Consider the following 17,245-nt stretch of genomic DNA (forward strand, 5'->3'; position numbering starts at 1 on the left):
CAAAATTACCCTTTTCAGAACATGACCTTTAGACGGTTTAAAATTACCCTTTTCAAAGCATGACCTTTAGACAGTTTGAAATTACCCTTTACAAAGCATGACCTTTAGACAATTCAAAATTACCCTTTACAAAGCATGACCTTTACACAGTTCAGAATTGCCCTTTACAAAACATGACCTTTAAACAATTCAAAATTACCCTTTTCAAAGCATGACCTATAGACAGTTCAAAATTTTCCTTTTGAAAACATGACCTTTAGACAATTCAAAATTACCCTTTTGAAAACATGACCTTTAGACAATTCAAAATTACCCTTTACAAAGCATGAACCATAAGTATTGTTGGCAGGAGCTATTTTAACATATTTTGTGGGGGTGGACCATTTTTATTTTTAGCAGAAACTATTATAACTATTTTTTTAGGGTGGACCATAAATATTGTTATTAAGAGCTATTTTGGTTGGGTGGACCATAAATATTGTCAGCAGCAACTGTCATAACTATCATTGGGGTTGGTGGTGGAAGGACCATAATTGCATCATCTTTCACCTACAAATTTAATGCTCATCTTTTGATAATTTGTATTGCCCTCATAAATTTTAACTATTTGTGTTATCTTTATAAGACATGTTTCTATTTTACATATTTACTGTCTGATATCTCAGGTGGAACAGTTATGAAAAATGTCAAATAATCAGCTTTGTTATTTTCTCTTTACTCTGCTTCAATGACAATATAATGCATGATGTGACTCACTACTTTTCCTGAGTTGTACAATGTCAAAATGTGAAGAGTAGGTAACTTTTTGTGATATTTTTTTGTGTGTGACATATTCAGACTAATGTTTCTTTTAATATAATGTATAAATTTCTTTCCTCAGAATAAAGTAAAGTCTTGTGACAGTTGCTCCAAGATGTTTGATGCTGATGGGAAAGTGAAATTGCCAGAGCTGAAGGTTAACCCAGAATCTCTGAACCCACGTATCACTGATTTGGAAAGACATGTTCGTGAAGTGGAACTTGAACTAGCCCAGACCAAGTTGGCTTTAGTTGAATCTGAGTGTAAAACTCAGGATCTTACACATCAGTTGAACGCTGCGTTAACTGAGATCCAAGCCTCCAAAAATACCTGGTTCACCAAAACCATAAATTCACTTCGTGAAGTTGCCAATACTCCTAGGAAGGAATCAAAGGAGAACAAGGAGTGATTTTTTAGAGTGCTTTGACCAGAAAGAAGGTGCAAAAGTGATATTATGTTGACTTATCATATTAGCATGCCTTTTGACCCAGTGTGAGGTTTGCACTTCATCTTAAAAGGTCACTCTTTCCAGAAATAGAACTACTGTTTCTGCAGAAAATACATGGAACGTGTACAAAGAAAATAATGTGTGTACTGGAAAAATGGATGAAAATGCAGTTTGGGTTAGTTTTGATCCAAATAAAGAGGGACTTTTACCTCACACAGGTGAAAGCATGCAATTTTTCAGTGTCTTTAATGTGACTGTAAGAGAATGGAATGATCAGTTTCATATGTGTACATTGAAACCCACCAAAAGTTTTTGCTGGATTTACATTCTGTGTATGGATCTCGGTGAGACAGAATTGTTGACATATTTTCTCTGCATTTAAAATGTTTTTAATCAAACTTTACTTTAATATATCTTTAAATAATATAAAGTACTTTATTTGTTCTTCAATTTGCCTGTGTCCTGACTTTTTCATATACAATGAAAGTTCAAAGTTCAAAACCCAGAACCTTTAAAGTGGAAGAAAGATGTGAAATTGTTGTTCAGCATTGAAAGGCATTGTATTATGGAGAAGATATCCACCATAAATTTTGTGTGTGTGGGTCAATGATCAAGATGTCTGGCTAACTTAAACAGGGTTTAGATTTTTTAAATACTTTTACTGTATCTTCATTAATAGTCTTCTTTTGCTATCCACATGTACAAGTCAGTCTGATATAATGTCATGAAATGTTAATACAAGAATAGGAAAATAATTACCTTGACTTCAAAATAATGGTTAATAGAGTGTTACAACCATTATAGTGATTTTTGTACAGTAATTCTCATTTGTCTTGGGTCTGTCTTTCATTTGTTAGTGCAACTAATTATAGATGGATTGCCTTGTGCATATTGACAAATCACTTTGTTCCCACCATTTTTAACTCTACTAGTCATAGACCAGAAGAGCATACAAGATGGCCTGTTGTCCATCTGTCCATTTGCACAAGTTTATTATTGCTGCTTCTCCTAAACTGTTTGAAGGATTGCCATGAAATGTTATCCACACAGTCATTCCAAGTTCTAGTTTGTTCACCCCACCTTACCCCAGCCATCCCTTTTCAAGAGTTAAGGGTGCACATGGCCCACAATTTTTTAAAAACTAGACGGAACCCTGCATGTCAGACTGGGACCCATGCAACATGTTTCATGGGGTGAGGGTGGGGTCCAACCCCAGGAACTTAGTCCTCGAGTCGTAACACATAAACTTTTGAGATCCTGGTGCAGAAGCTGATTTGGTTGAGGATTGGGTTTGTAATCAAACAGTATCAGGTTCAGTACCTGCCCAGGTTGGCTGCCTCCATGTGTCATTGGTAAGGGTAATTATCTTCCTTTTATTCTGCATGATACAACCAATAACTGTTTATAAGTGACATTAAAACCAACCAGAACAACCACTATGTAACCATGGATACACTTACAGGCATTAAAACCAACCAAAACATTCACCATGTAACAATGTATACATGTACAGGCATTAAAACCAACCAAAACAACCACCATGCAACCATGGATACACTTCAAGGCATTAAAACCAGCCAAAACAATCACCATGTAACCATATATACACTTAAAGGCATTAAACCAACCAAAACAACCACCCTGTTGTCCTGTATACACTTAAATTCAATACAGTATAAATTTGTAGATGCAGCTGACATTGGTTTCAGGGTACAACCTTTTAAAATGGAAACTAATGAGATTTTTATCCATAACTATGCATATACTTACTGGTCGTGAAAATTATGAATCAGTCCATACCCTCAGGAACTTGCCTAATAGGCTCAAACTTTGGGGTGGAGGTCAAAATGGAGATCACAGGGATATGTGCTTAAAAATACAAAGTTCTAGTTAATTGTTTATGAAAAGTTTTCTTTCCAATCATACAAATGAACACAAGTTAACTTTTATAAAGTAGCACTCAAAATAGCAAAGTAAAGTTCTAATGATATTTTTATCATATTGACCCATCTATTAAATGTTAAATAAAAGGCTCATCTTTTGGTCATTGTTGTTGTTGTTGTTGTTGTAGAGTTTAACGCCATTTTTCAGCACACGATAGGCTATACATGGCGGCCAGTATTAATGGTGGAGGAAGAATCCCGAAAAACCCCGGAAAGAACCACCGACCCACGAGAAGCTACTGGCAAGCTTTCTCACATACCAACATTAGCTGAATCCAAGACTCGAACCCATGCAGACAGAGGTGAGATGGCAGTGATCCGTAACGGAGAGCGCTTTAGACCATTCGGCCACTTGGGGCCCCTCTTTTGGTCATAGAGATTCAGTTAATCAGGACCATGCATAATACCTTAATGGTATTTGCATACTTCCCTCTCCAAAAGGATATAAAAAATGTACAGAATTTAGTTATTTGAAAAATCAGTTTGTAATTTCTAACCTGATCTTCTCCATGGGTCTCTAACATCATCATCTTGTTCACATTTCACACCTAACAGAGTTTCTTTACTAATATGGTCTCCATATTTGAATGGAGAAGTCTATTTTTTCAGACAGCAGGTGTTATGTAGTTCGTTGTCTTTAGTAAGCTCTGAATAATTTGGTACATTTCCCTAACTTTGGAACTTACATCCCTTTGAACATATGCACGTTGTTGTTGTCGGATTTAATGCCATTTTTCAGCACACGATAGGCTATATACATGGCGGCCAGTTCTAATGGTGGAGGAAGAACCCGGGAAAACCCCAGAAAGGACCACCGACTCACGAGAAGCTACTGGCAAGCTTTCTCACATGCCCACATTAGCCGAATCCGAGACTCGAACCCACGCAGACAGAGGTGAGATGGCAGTGATCCGTAACAGAGAGCGCTTTAGACCACTCGGCCACTCGAGGGCCCCGAACATGTGCACGTAAGAATTGCACTTAATTATTTTGTTTAGAAACACTAAACGCAGACATTGCAAAAATTGAATTCAGACCTTCAAGTTTTTACTGCAAATGGACTGTTCTAGAATCAGAAAAGGACATTGGGCAGTCTGTCTGGTTGTTTACATCGATAGCTTTCATTTTGGTATCAAAATGATGATGTTAGGAACCACCTAGCCACAGTCGGGTTAGAAATTATAAATTGTTGAATGAAATTACTTTGGAATATGCATTTTTTATATCCTTTATACTTTTTAAAATTGGTAGAGAGGGTACAAACTATTGTTGGCAGGAGTTATGGTTGGCAAATACTATAGACATCTTCTCCATTACATAAGAGCATCTTTTCATGAAATACTTTATTAGTAATTTTATTGTGCAATGTAAATATAGTAGAATCTTATTAACTTTGACAAGCATAACACCGTTCAATGGAGTACAAATGCATCATGATATTAAGCAAAGTTACTTTGCACTGGGATACTGTTAATGGAAAATTATATTTTATATTTTGGGAATCAATGACTATACCTTTGTTATGTCAGGGATTGTGTTATACTGAAATACCTTCTAGTGAATGGCCACTATTAATGAAATTTTGTTGATTTGAACTGCTGGTTATCTTAAATACTTTCACTAATTTAGTAAAGGTTCAAGGTCTTATAGTACCATCATAATTCATGTTCCTGTATATAGACATCTGATATAACACAGTTCCATAAACTACAATTGCCAAAGAGAATAATTTGATGTGAAAAAATAACAAGTTCTATACAAAAGAATGTCTCATCTAACAGAAAGAGAGTGAGATGCCATCAATACTCGCTTATAAGTCAGATTTAATGACAAACAACATAAACCCTGATCTGCTGGTGCCTTATAGGACAGGAGATCAAGGTCTGTGTCCAACTGAATACTTTAAACAAACTGCATTGATCCAGCTCTTCCAGCCATGACAGCAAGTCTGAGTCTATGCAGTTTGGATCCATCTTAGAGATGAGTACATATGGTAGTTTCCAAACTTGGATCAGTATGTCCATATGTTCTTTATTTCTTCCTTCTTGTCATGGTAAGGTGTAATATCACAGCTCTACATCAACTTCACTTTACCAGCCATACAGGGTATGAAACATTTTTGGCATTTATGGGGCGGTCATGTGTATATGCTGGAAATGACATTTTGAAACATCATACACTAGCCTGATATTAACAATGACAGAGAAAGATTTGTTTGCATCAAATGTATTGCGTAAGTTACTTTTGTAAAGAATGGAAATGATAGATTGTTTTAGCATAGGTAGATTCTGTGTGTATTAGATTGTTTGCAATTTGTCTCAAAGACTGTTTTGGCTGTGCCTTTTTTTTAGGTCATCTGACCATAAGGTCAAGTGAGCTGAAAATATAACCCTACATCAGTGTTCTTTGTCCTCCATTTGTCAACAGTTGCTTGTTACCACTCTGGAGTCTATATTTTCTGTTACAATTTCAATCAGATCTTGAAATATGAAGTTATATCGTCAAAATCTCAACAAGTTGGATAATGATTGAGATCTGTGCATGATAATTAGGGCATTGAAGATTTGATTGGCTGAGGTTGAGACCACTCAGGAGGCCATATTTCTGATCCAGTTTTTGTTCGACTCAGAATACATGCTTTATATCTGAAAGATCTTCAATGGGTTTGATAATGAGGAAGACCCATGCATATTAATGAGGTATATGATTAACTGAGCTAATGACTAACAAATGTTTCCTCACAGGGCCATATTTCTGATTCAGTTTTTGTTCCAACTTGGAATATATGCCTATATCTTAAAAAATCTTGCATGTGTTCAGTAATGAACAAGATACACACATAACAATGAGGTGATCTTGCATCTAATTGGCAGAGGTTGTTGCCATTCTGGATGCCATATTTCAGATCCAGATTCGATTAAGCTTGTAATACAAGTGTTGTTTTTTTTCAGCATGTCACACAAGTTTGTTAATGAATGTAATCCACATATGTTAATGAGTTGATTCTTCATTTCATTACCACTCTAGAGGCCTTATTTCTGATCCTTTGTGATCACTAATGGAATATATGCTTATATCAAGATCTTGGACAAGTTCAGTAATGGGTAGATCAGTACATATGAATGAGATTATATTTCATACCTAAAATAGAGGCCTATATCAGCAGTATCTGATATGTTTTAAAAATTTGCAAACTTCTTGCTGAGCTTGTTACATTTTTCAGAGCCACATTTCTGATTTGATTTTGACCAGTCTTTTAAATTTGGCTTCTGAAAACAAAATGTCATATGTTGTTATTTATGAGAAAGATTTATTGATATTAATGAGGTGATCTTGCTTTTGAATGGAGTCTATTTCTTATTTTGATCAAACTTGGTAGAAAGTTTAGTATCATGAAGATGAGTTTTGTCGTGAGTATTTGAGATTTGTAAAACTCTAGAGTCTCTATGTTAGATAGGATTTTGATCAACCTTGCTTGTATCATCAAGATCTCAGATGTGTATGAATGAGAACCACATATAATGATGAGGTAATCTTAAATCTGATTGGCTGAACATGTCAACTGGCAGCTATATTTAATTCAGACTTGTTAAATAGGCTTTAAGTATTCAGGATATTAGGTGAATTTGATTATGGAGCAGATCTGTTACATCTTTATGAGGGAATTTTGTATACGAGTTGCTGAGTTTGTTATAATTCAGGGGACTGAGTTTATGTCCAGCTTGGTAAATAAGCTTATATCATGATGTTAGACAGCATGGTAAGCAAACTTATATGATGGTATTAGACTGGTTGGTAAATAAACTTATATCATGTTAAATAAACTTGTATCATGGTATTAGACTGGTTGGTAAATATTAGACTGGCTGGTAAATATTAGACTTGTATCATGGTATTAGACTGGTTGGTAAATACACATATCATGGTATTAGACTGGTTGGTAAATAAACTTATATCATGGTGTTAGACATCTTGGTAAATAAACTTGTATCATGGTGTTAACTTGGTAAAAGCAAACTTGTAGTATTAAACAGCTTGGTAAAAACCTTATGGTGTTAGACAGCTTGGTAAATAAACTTACCTCATCATGTTAGACAGCTTGGTAAATAAACTTATATCATGGCGTTAGCTTGGTAAATAAACTTGTACCATGGTGTTAGTTTGGTAAATATTAGACTTGTATCATGGTGTTAGACAGCTTAGTAAATAAACTTGTATCATGGTGTTAGACAGCTTGGTAAAAAAAGCTCATATCATGGTGTTAGTTTGGTAAATAAATTTGTATCATGGTTTTAGACATCTTGGTAAATAAACTAGACAGCTTGGTAAATAAACTTATATCATCGTGTTAGACAGGTTGGTAAATAAACTTGTATCATGGTGTTAGCTTGGTAAAAAACCCAACTTATGGTATTAAACAGCTTGGTAAAGAAACTTGTATCATGGTGTTGGGTTGGTAATAAACTTATGGTGTTAGCTTGGTCAATAAACTTATAGTATTAGACAGCTTGGTAAATAAACTTGTACCATGATGTTAGACAGGTTCTGTAATAAGCAAGATATGCATATATTCATGAGCTTATTTGCATTTGAGTGGCTAGAGGTGGTCTGCATTTGATTGGCTAGAGGTAATTTGCAATTTAATTGGCTAGAGATGGTTTGCATTTGATTGGCTAAACCTCTTGCTACCTCTCTGGATACTGTTTCTCTTTCATGTTCATTAAACCTTGAAAAATATGTTTATAGAATAAGATCTTGGATAGGTTTAAGTATGGGTGAGGTCTGTGTGTATTAATTATGTCTTTATCATTGAAACATGTTCTTATCAGACAGTAAAAAACAGGTAAAGCTGACTTGAAGCAAAGGTTGGAAGAGAGTATACATAGGGTTGTGTTCACAGACACACTTTTATAACAAAATGGTCAACTGTTATTCAAGTAGGTGAGAAATATCAGGTCTGGTTGGACCTCTGTTGAAAAAGAGGGTTTTTCTTTTGGAGTTGAAAGGAAATTTCTGTATTCACACATAGTACTTCCCACTTTCTTTTAGATGGCTACTGGTTAATTTCAACACTTACCTTTTAGTAGTGTGTGTATAATTGTTCTTTGTTATAGAAAATAATGTCTTCTTTGTAATAGGAAACAGATTTTTTCAGTCCTTCAGTTGTTCATGGTTTTCCTCTACAGTCAATTCTCTGCACAGTAACCACTCAGGGGCCCATGTAGAAGCTGTTTGTATGGACCTGTGATTTGTTGATAAATATGTATATATTAGAAATGGGACCTTAGAATTTGGCTTTTACCAGTGGTCATTATTTGCAGGTGGTCACTAGGGCAGTTTTGGCTGTACAATGATAGGTGTTGAAATTACAGATTCCCACCATTTGAGTTGTACAGTTTAATATCAGCATTTTCGGTTTTGAACACAGTACAGTAGTTTAATTCTGATTTGTAATAGCAACTGTCAACTCAAGAAAGACATTAGAATTAACATTCTTTGCATGACAACATTAGTCCCACTCTTCATGTAGCAATTAATACTGCTTATCTAGATAATAGGGAATATCAGTGTCAGCTTATTATCACAGTTTATCTCTGTGGATAATAAGGAATATCAGTGTCAGCTTATTATCACAGTTTATCTCTGTGGATAATAGGAATATTAATATCAGCTAATTATCACAGTTTATCTATGTGGATAATAGGGAATATCAATGTCAGCTTATTATCACAGTTTATCTCTGTGGATAATAGGGAATATCAATGTCAGCTTATTATCACAGTTTATCTCTGTGGATAATAGAGAATATCAATGTCAGCTTATTATTACAGTTTATCTCTGTGGATAATAGGGAATATCAGTGTCAGCTTATTATCACAGTTTATCTATGTGGATAATAGGAATATCAATGTCAGCTTATTATCACAGTTTATCTATGTGGATAATAGGGAATATCAATGTCAGCTTATTATCACAGTTTATCTCTGTGGATAATAGGGAATATCAATGTCAGCTTATTGTCACAGTTTATCTCTGTGGATAATAGGGAATATCAATGTCAGCTTATTATCACAGTTTATCTCTGTGGATAGTAGGGAATATCAATGTCAGCTTATTGTCATCACTTATCTCAGTAGATGATAATGGCTATCACTGTCAGCTTATTGTCATCACTTATCTCAATAGATGATAGTGACTATCAATGTTGGCTTATTGTCATCACTTATCTCAATAGATGATAGTGACTATCAATGTCGGCTTATTGTCATCACTTATCTCAGTAGATGATAGTTGCTATCAGTGCCAGCTTATTGTCATCACTTATCTCAGTTGATGATAGTTGCTATCAATATCAGCTTATTTTCAGAACATTAGTGGTACATAGTAGACTAGTTTTACATGCTTTTAAATCAGGGCACTTTTTCACCTCTATGTTTTCCTTCTTTTTTTAAAGTATACATTTTGGAACATACCAGTGAAACTTGTTAATAAAGTTAATATGAAACACATTTCTGCAGAAAACCAAGGGTCATTCTAAGCAATTTTCAGGTGAATTGTCATATATGTAAGAGAGAAAGAGAGAGCAACAATTTATTACTTTCCTGAATTACAAGTAATTTAGCAGTTTACTATCACTAATTGAATTTTGTCAGATCACATCCACCCATAAAGTCTATAGCTAATATTGTCTGACTCTCATAAAGTCTATATTTTATATTGTCTGACTCTCATAAAGTCTATAGCTAAATATTGTCTGACTCTCATAAAGTCTATAGTTTATATTGTCTGACTCTCATATATTGTCTGACTCTCTTAAAGTCTATAGCTAATATTGTCTGACTCTCATAAAGTCTATAGCTAATATTGTCTGACTCTCATAAAGTCTATAGCTAATATTGTCTGACTCTCATATATTGTCTGACTCTCTTAAAGTCTATAGCTAATATAGTCTGACTCATATATTGTCTGACTCTCTTAAAGTCTATAGCTAATATTGTCTGACTCTCATAAAGTCTATAGCTAATATTGTCTGACTGTCATAAAGTCTATAGTTTATATTGTCAAAATGACAAGTAATTTAGCAGTTTACTATCACTAATTGAATTTTGTCAGATCATATCCACTCTCATGAAGTCTATAGTTAGTATTGCAAATGCCCAGAAAAGACAAGGGATATAAAACAAATGTAAAAAGAACCCCACAAAACCATTATTCAAAAGTAAATTATCATTATTGCCATTTAAACTAATGACTGTATTTCACTCCCTGGTTTCACTACATTTGCAATGTCCATATGCAAAACAAAATGTCATTTTGTGAATGAAACAAAGTTTGTTATTTAATCTTATAATCTTACACTCATGTAATGTTTATTTATTTGTCCTCTTGTTATTTCTCAATTGTTTTTGCTTTCATGTATTTTGTAATATACCTATTTGGTGTCTGTTATCCATTCATTTATTTATATGTTCCTACATTTATTTATTTCATATATGTGTAATCCTTTTTTTTATTTTTTAAAACCAAACCCTGATAATTTAAAGGATGAACGGTGAAATCATAAATAAATTATTATAATCTGCATTAAATTTATTTTGAAAACACCTGTTGTCAGTAAAACCTTTAGGTACATGGTGATAATTAAATTGATACTTAATGGAGAAATAATTGGTGAAGAATTTTGAAAGTAACAATTTTGTGTTATTAATTAAAGAATCTCAGACTGCCTTTTTTAAAAGTAATTTTGCATGAATACACCCCCACCCTCCATAGTCAAGAATGTTTATCCTGAGCAGTCATGTCATTTGTCGTGGTCATTATCATTCATGGAGGAAATGACAAGAATTTTCTCTCCATGACGCAGCTGAGAAGATAAATATTCTGATGCAGTTTTTATTCATTTTGCTGAAGAAGCATCTCTTCAGACTTTCCAAGTACATATGTTCTACATAAAATATTACTGACATAACAGAACAGCAGTCTTTGCAACCTTCCTACATATGTTCTACATAAAATATTACTGACCTTTCTCTATGAGGAGTTGTATAGTTCATCCTTTGAAGGGTGGAAGGTTTCCTAAAAATGAATTCTTTATATCATTGGCATAATATGAAAAATCATTTACCTCAGTTCAGTGAGACTGTATACTATATTTACCTGCATAAAGTTGAGTCCAACTGCAAACAACATAAACCCTCATCTGACATGGCATTATGCTCCAGCATATCAGGGTCAGTGTTGTTTGTTTCAATGATTACTCCTAATCCTAACACACTGTATAGACCAAGATCTGCCAGCACATTATGCGATGGCAGCCCAGGGTATATGCAGCTTGCTTTTGGATCTGACTTTTAAGCAAGTATATATGATAAGCAAAAACATACTATATCAGTTTTTTAAAGTATCATTTTGATATAAATGTTTCAGGTTAAAAAGGTCATCTGTTGATTAAAACAAGTCAGTGCCATGCAATTGACCACACTTACCGCTGGTTTAGTAATAACATATCGCAGTAAAAGATTGCTGTTTGGGACAAATGTTACGGTATGCAATAATTAAATGAAATTTCCAAGTTAAGCTATGGACAAAGTACTCTATAAAAAATGTGGTTTATTGGCTCATTTGTTTCATGAGTTGCAGTCACACTATATGATATGAAAAACAAACAGTAGCAACCTCAAAATCCATTAAAATGAAAGCACTGAAGACTAAGTAGGAGCTTAAATATTTGTGTATATGTGTTTATACATTCATACATTCATCTTGTTTGTAAATGTGTAACAGAAAGACATTATATCAATTCCAAATGGAAAAAGATCTGGAAGACATGCATTTTGTAAAATGTTTGTAAATAGGTATGTTCTAATATCCTTCTCATTCTGTTAGAGTTTATCATTCAATTCTGTTTTTATGAGTAAATTGTTTAACTTGTCTTTACATGTATCTACCGTAAAGTGTTTTAAGATCTTGTGCAAAACATTTTCCATATTTTGTTTTTACTGCTGTTCTAATGTGGAATTGAATATAACAGTCCAGATTGAATATAACAATCAAGATTTTCAACTTCTCTTGCAATTTTCATGAAATATTTACTTTGACATTACTGCTCCCTCACATTTTTATAAATTGTTGAAATCTGACTTCATATTTTAACTTTCCTGATTGAATAGTTTGTAACATTAAAGTCATGGAATACACACAAGTTACCAATTGTAAACCATGTTCTGCCAGAGATTATGATTCTGGTTCCAAACAAACTGCTTATACCAGATTTCCCAGCACATTATGTGATGTCCAATCTGGATCTATGCTGTTTGCAGTTGAATCCAACTTATAAGTGTATATATTCAGTAGACTGATTGTAACAAAACCATAGCAATTAATCCCAAAGATTTTTAATTAAATTTGTTTTACATTTTAATGTTTACCTGCAGCCATATCATTTTTTTTCTTCTACAGAGAGTAGTGAAACCTGTAAATATATGTGCATTAAATTGTGAATAATTGATTATATTTGTAGATAGAACAGATAAGTGTTGATTTGATTTGTTTACTCTTCCAAATTTTTTAAACTTGTTTTGCCTTGGATTATGAAGAAAGGATAGAAGTATGGTACAGTTATTATTTTTCTAATGATACTTATGTATTTTTATGTGACACCATCAGATGAATCAGACCACTGTTTGAATTGTTTCTTGGATATTCTTGGAGTAATAAATCATATCATCAGGAAAATCACCAGAAAGTGTCAGTTGCCTCAGTCACACATTAAAGTATGCTAGGCAAAATAGAACAATGTCAAAAGCATTATGATACCTTTATAGAATTATGTGCACAGGTCATTAAAAGAAAGTTGTCTAATAAGTTAATTCTTGTAAAAAGAAACTTCGGAATAAATATTTCAATGAAGAAGTCCTCTCAGTTGAGTTGCCCATTATTTATGGTGTGTGATGTCCTCGTGATGTCATTTGATAAGCAAAATACATGTATATGCAATGGTGGTTATTGTAGTATTTCCTATGAGTTTTTCCAATTATTAGTAGAAAGGCCTGAATTTCTTTCTGATTGACCATCAGTTTTGAGCTTCTGTTCATAAAAAATATAGACAAATGATTTTTTCTTTGCACAAAAGAGCAATTTTTTCTAATATTTTAAGGTACTGTTAAACATACAAGATTTTCTGTTCTTCACAATGACATTTTTGATTTTATTTATTCTGATTAAAATATACTCAACGATATTAAAATAATGACACCATCTATTGAATGATGATTGATTGACCATACTGTTTGTTATGCATTTAATGCAACAGTTGGAGTCTAGCAAGTTATTGTATCTTCATTAAGAAATAAAAGTTGGGCATTTTCATTTTTCGTTTATGGTTTGAAATGTAGCATATATTACTGTTTCAAGGAATCTACTGTATTTCAACATTTTGCAATGGATGATTTAATAAAGAACTTCATAGCCCAGCTTTTACAAAATAGGGAGAGATTATGTGAACACCACAATATAAACAGTGGCATCCCACTTGGTTGAAACTTTTGGGCAAATTATTATACTTGCCCAAATCCCACATGTTTAAAGCTTTTGGGCAAGTTATTATGCTTACCATACTTGTTATTATCTTGACAGGGTGTTTTTGTTTTTATGTACATGAATTTTTTATCCTCATTAACCTGCTTTAATGATGATTCCAAATATTAAGTAATTAAATGAATATTTTTAAACACCCTATGATTTCAGGAAAGTGTTGGAGTATGATTTGTTTTGAGCAGGATTGGATGTTTAACAGAGTTTCCTGGCCACTGTAGAAAGTAGAATCATGCAACTTGCTGAAGTCATGATTCTGGTATGAGTAAAATGTGGTCAGTTGAAAATGGATTGCTGTAACCCACATTTTATGTTTCAGTATATGGTCATGTTTTGATCAAGTTATAAATTTTACTTAATTTCTTGGACACTATTGATATTTGAGTCCTGAAATTTGAGTTTAGGATCTCTGAGCAGTATGTCCTTTTCCTTGAAGTAGTTTATATTTGAGCTATATTATGTTCTTTACTTACTATGGCCAAATTTTGCCAGTTATAAACTTATATTCCAGCATCTGTTTATGGTAAGGTTATGAAATGTTATCAGTTAGAAGCACATCACATTTTAACTGTTGAAATATATTTCATGCATAGGAGCAATATTTATGCATTGGAGGAATGCTTTGTTTTCTCAGTGACAGGGTCATGCAACTTGATGAAATGCTCCATCGCACTAGGAGACATTTGTAGAAAAGCAGGTCAGTAAGACCTATTTTGCTGTTCACAGACTCTAGTTCACTTTGCAGGAAAGTTAATTTTGCAATCACTACTTATTATATGATATTGGAACATAATGTAAACTAAGGTAGGATTTATTTAAAATTAACATGATTTAAAACAACAATTCCAACATAAGCTCAAATGAGCTTTTTTGCTGATATGACATAAGACAATGACATGATTTACCAGATGTACCAGGGCAGTATAATACATGCATACATTGGGACAAATCACATAATAGTAACCTACAATATAAGCAAGGACGCATTTTAAAAAGGCAGTAATATAGTATTTAGGTAACTAAGAGAACCACAGATTTTGGACCTGAAGGATACACCAAAAACAAGGCAATGTAACTTAAAATTACAAGTTAAAATTTGAATTGAAAAGAAAGCACCAGTTTAGGACTGAAAGCAGGCTGGGATGCAAGTTAAGCTTTACTTAAAAGGGAGGTAACAATATGACACTTGATGTGATGAATGCATCTCAGAAATGTTTGCCATAGTACTGTGACCTACATTTAATTAAAAGCCATGTTTGCCATAGTATTGTGACCTATATATTGTGTCAGATGTTATAATATTGTGACCTATATTTCATTTCGAAGAGAAGTTTGTCATTAATGTGACCTACATTTCTTTTCAGAGATATTTGCTCTAATATTCTGACCAATGTTTCATCTCATACAGACGTCTGCCATGGTATTGTGACTACATTTCACGCTTCACCAACTCTGGCTAGCTTTTCCATTCAGTTTTATATTTGACATCCATCTATTGTAGGATTATGTATCTTTATGACAGGATTACTCTTAATGTGTTTTTACATTACTGTAGCATAAGTAGGTAATTTTCACATTCCTATTTTGCTTGAATTTGTAATATACATGTAGTGTATTCACTAGAGTTATTGTCCAATGGACATGTGCACAAATTAACCTATTGTACAAGTTGACATCTACAACAAGAGATTAGCAGGTGTGTGCTGCAGGAATTAGATTTACTTGTATTTCTCTAACCTATTTGTTTCTAAAAAGCTTAATTGTGTTTTGCATTTAGATAATGCTACAGTGAAAACCCTAACATTTCTATCAAAATATCACATTCCAGAACTTCAGTATTATTATGCTACTTCTACTTTAATTATTTATGTTTTTCTCAGTTGCACAATATATATATATATATATATATATATATATATATATATGCTTCAGTGTCTAAAGGATCTCAAAATCGTAATCTTAACCTGGCAGATAGATATATTTGAAAATGCTTTGAGTTAGTCTGACAAAACATTATGCATATGGTTATTCCTTAATGACTTGGCAGCAAGCACAGCATATAGTTATGCAAGGATAACTTGGCTGTAAGCACAGCATATAGTTATGCAAGGATAACTTGGCTGCAAGCACAGCATATAGTTAAGCAAGGATAACTTGGCTGTAAGTGCAGCATATAGTTATGCAAGGATAACTTGGCTGTAAGCACAGCATATAGTTAAGCAATGATAACTTGGCTGCAAGCACAGCATATAGGTAAGCAAGGATAACTTGGCTGTAAGCACAACATATAGTGATGCAAGGATAACTTGGCTGTAAGTATAGTACATGTATATGAGTTATTTAAGGATTACTTGGCAGCCAGTTATAGCATATGGTTATTCTAGGATGACTTGAATTTAACCCCTGGGTGGTGTTGCATATTACCTAATTTGAAATGGTATAACTTTTGATTGTGATTTTGTGGGTTTAAAACCATTTATCAGCATGTGTTAGGCTGTACATGTTGGCCAGTATATTTAGTTGAGGAAGAACTAAAGAAGACTGGGAAGAACCACTGACCTATGGGGAGATACTGGCAAGTTTTCTCACATACATTGGTTTAGTCTAGACTCAAACCCATGCAGACAGGTGAGAGAAGTGAACGATCTGTAAAGGTGAGCAAAAATACAGACCTTGTGTATTGTGTATTGTCTACTGTACAGAAAAACAACCATTGGATGTTAGCAATCAGTTTCAAGGTGTTTAATTATTGTACATGTTCATTATGTAAATGTATCAAACAGTTAAGATTGAAATGACTCTCCTGATTTTTACTAAGTAAATTGTTTGTTATAGGAAATGAGTGTTTGCTATATTTGTGCAGATGCTTTATTGTTGAAATACATGACACGTTTTTTATTGTAAATTGTGTCAAGTGTTGCTGGTTGTCGCTGTTAATTTGCATGATTAATTCAGAAAAGTGCAATAAATATGCATGATTACAACATGTTTTGTTGTTTATAATCATACAAACCAACATTACCAGGAAAGCAAAATTAGGTAAATCAATAATGAAATATGGTAGTCATTCTTTTGTTATGATTCTATTCAGATTCATTTTGTCTATCTTACATTTTGTTGTCCTTTCGAAAATAATTGCATGTGGACCCTTTATTATATATTTATATATATATATATATATATATACACACACACAGACATATATATATACATATATGTATGTGTGTGTGTGTGTGTATATATATATATATATATATATATATATATATATATATATATATATATATATATATATGGTAGTCTCTAGGGCCGAGGAAGACAAGTCATCGATGGTGGACACGCATGTGCCTTCAGAGTCCAAATTCCGATGTACACAGGGGCATGGGACACAGCTCTTTGATGTCTCTCATGAGCTGCAGCAAGATGCTGGTGGCAGTCAGCCTCAAAGGTGGAACTGGCTTTT

General features: G+C 33.4%; 1 protein-coding gene across 2 annotated transcripts in view; it reads left to right on the forward strand.

The window, feature by feature from the left end:
* The window catches only part of LOC149780231 (rab GTPase-activating protein 1-like), a 116,187-nt gene extending 99,421 nt beyond the window's left edge, over positions 1-16,766 (forward strand). For both annotated transcript variants that reach the window (XM_089937010.1, XM_089937011.1), the window contains one exon: positions 881-16,766. In XM_089937010.1, the coding sequence (XP_089793136.1) occupies positions 881-1,207 (327 nt within the window). In that variant the 3' untranslated portion in view covers positions 1,208-16,766. The remainder of the gene's footprint in view (positions 1-880) is intronic.
* The last annotated feature ends 479 nt before the right edge of the window (positions 16,767-17,245 follow it).

This window comes from Sinohyriopsis cumingii, chromosome 16 (assembly GCF_028554795.1).
Source record: "Sinohyriopsis cumingii isolate HCF-2022 chromosome 16, ASM2855479v2, whole genome shotgun sequence".
NCBI classification, from domain to species: domain Eukaryota; kingdom Metazoa; phylum Mollusca; class Bivalvia; order Unionida; family Unionidae; genus Sinohyriopsis; species Sinohyriopsis cumingii.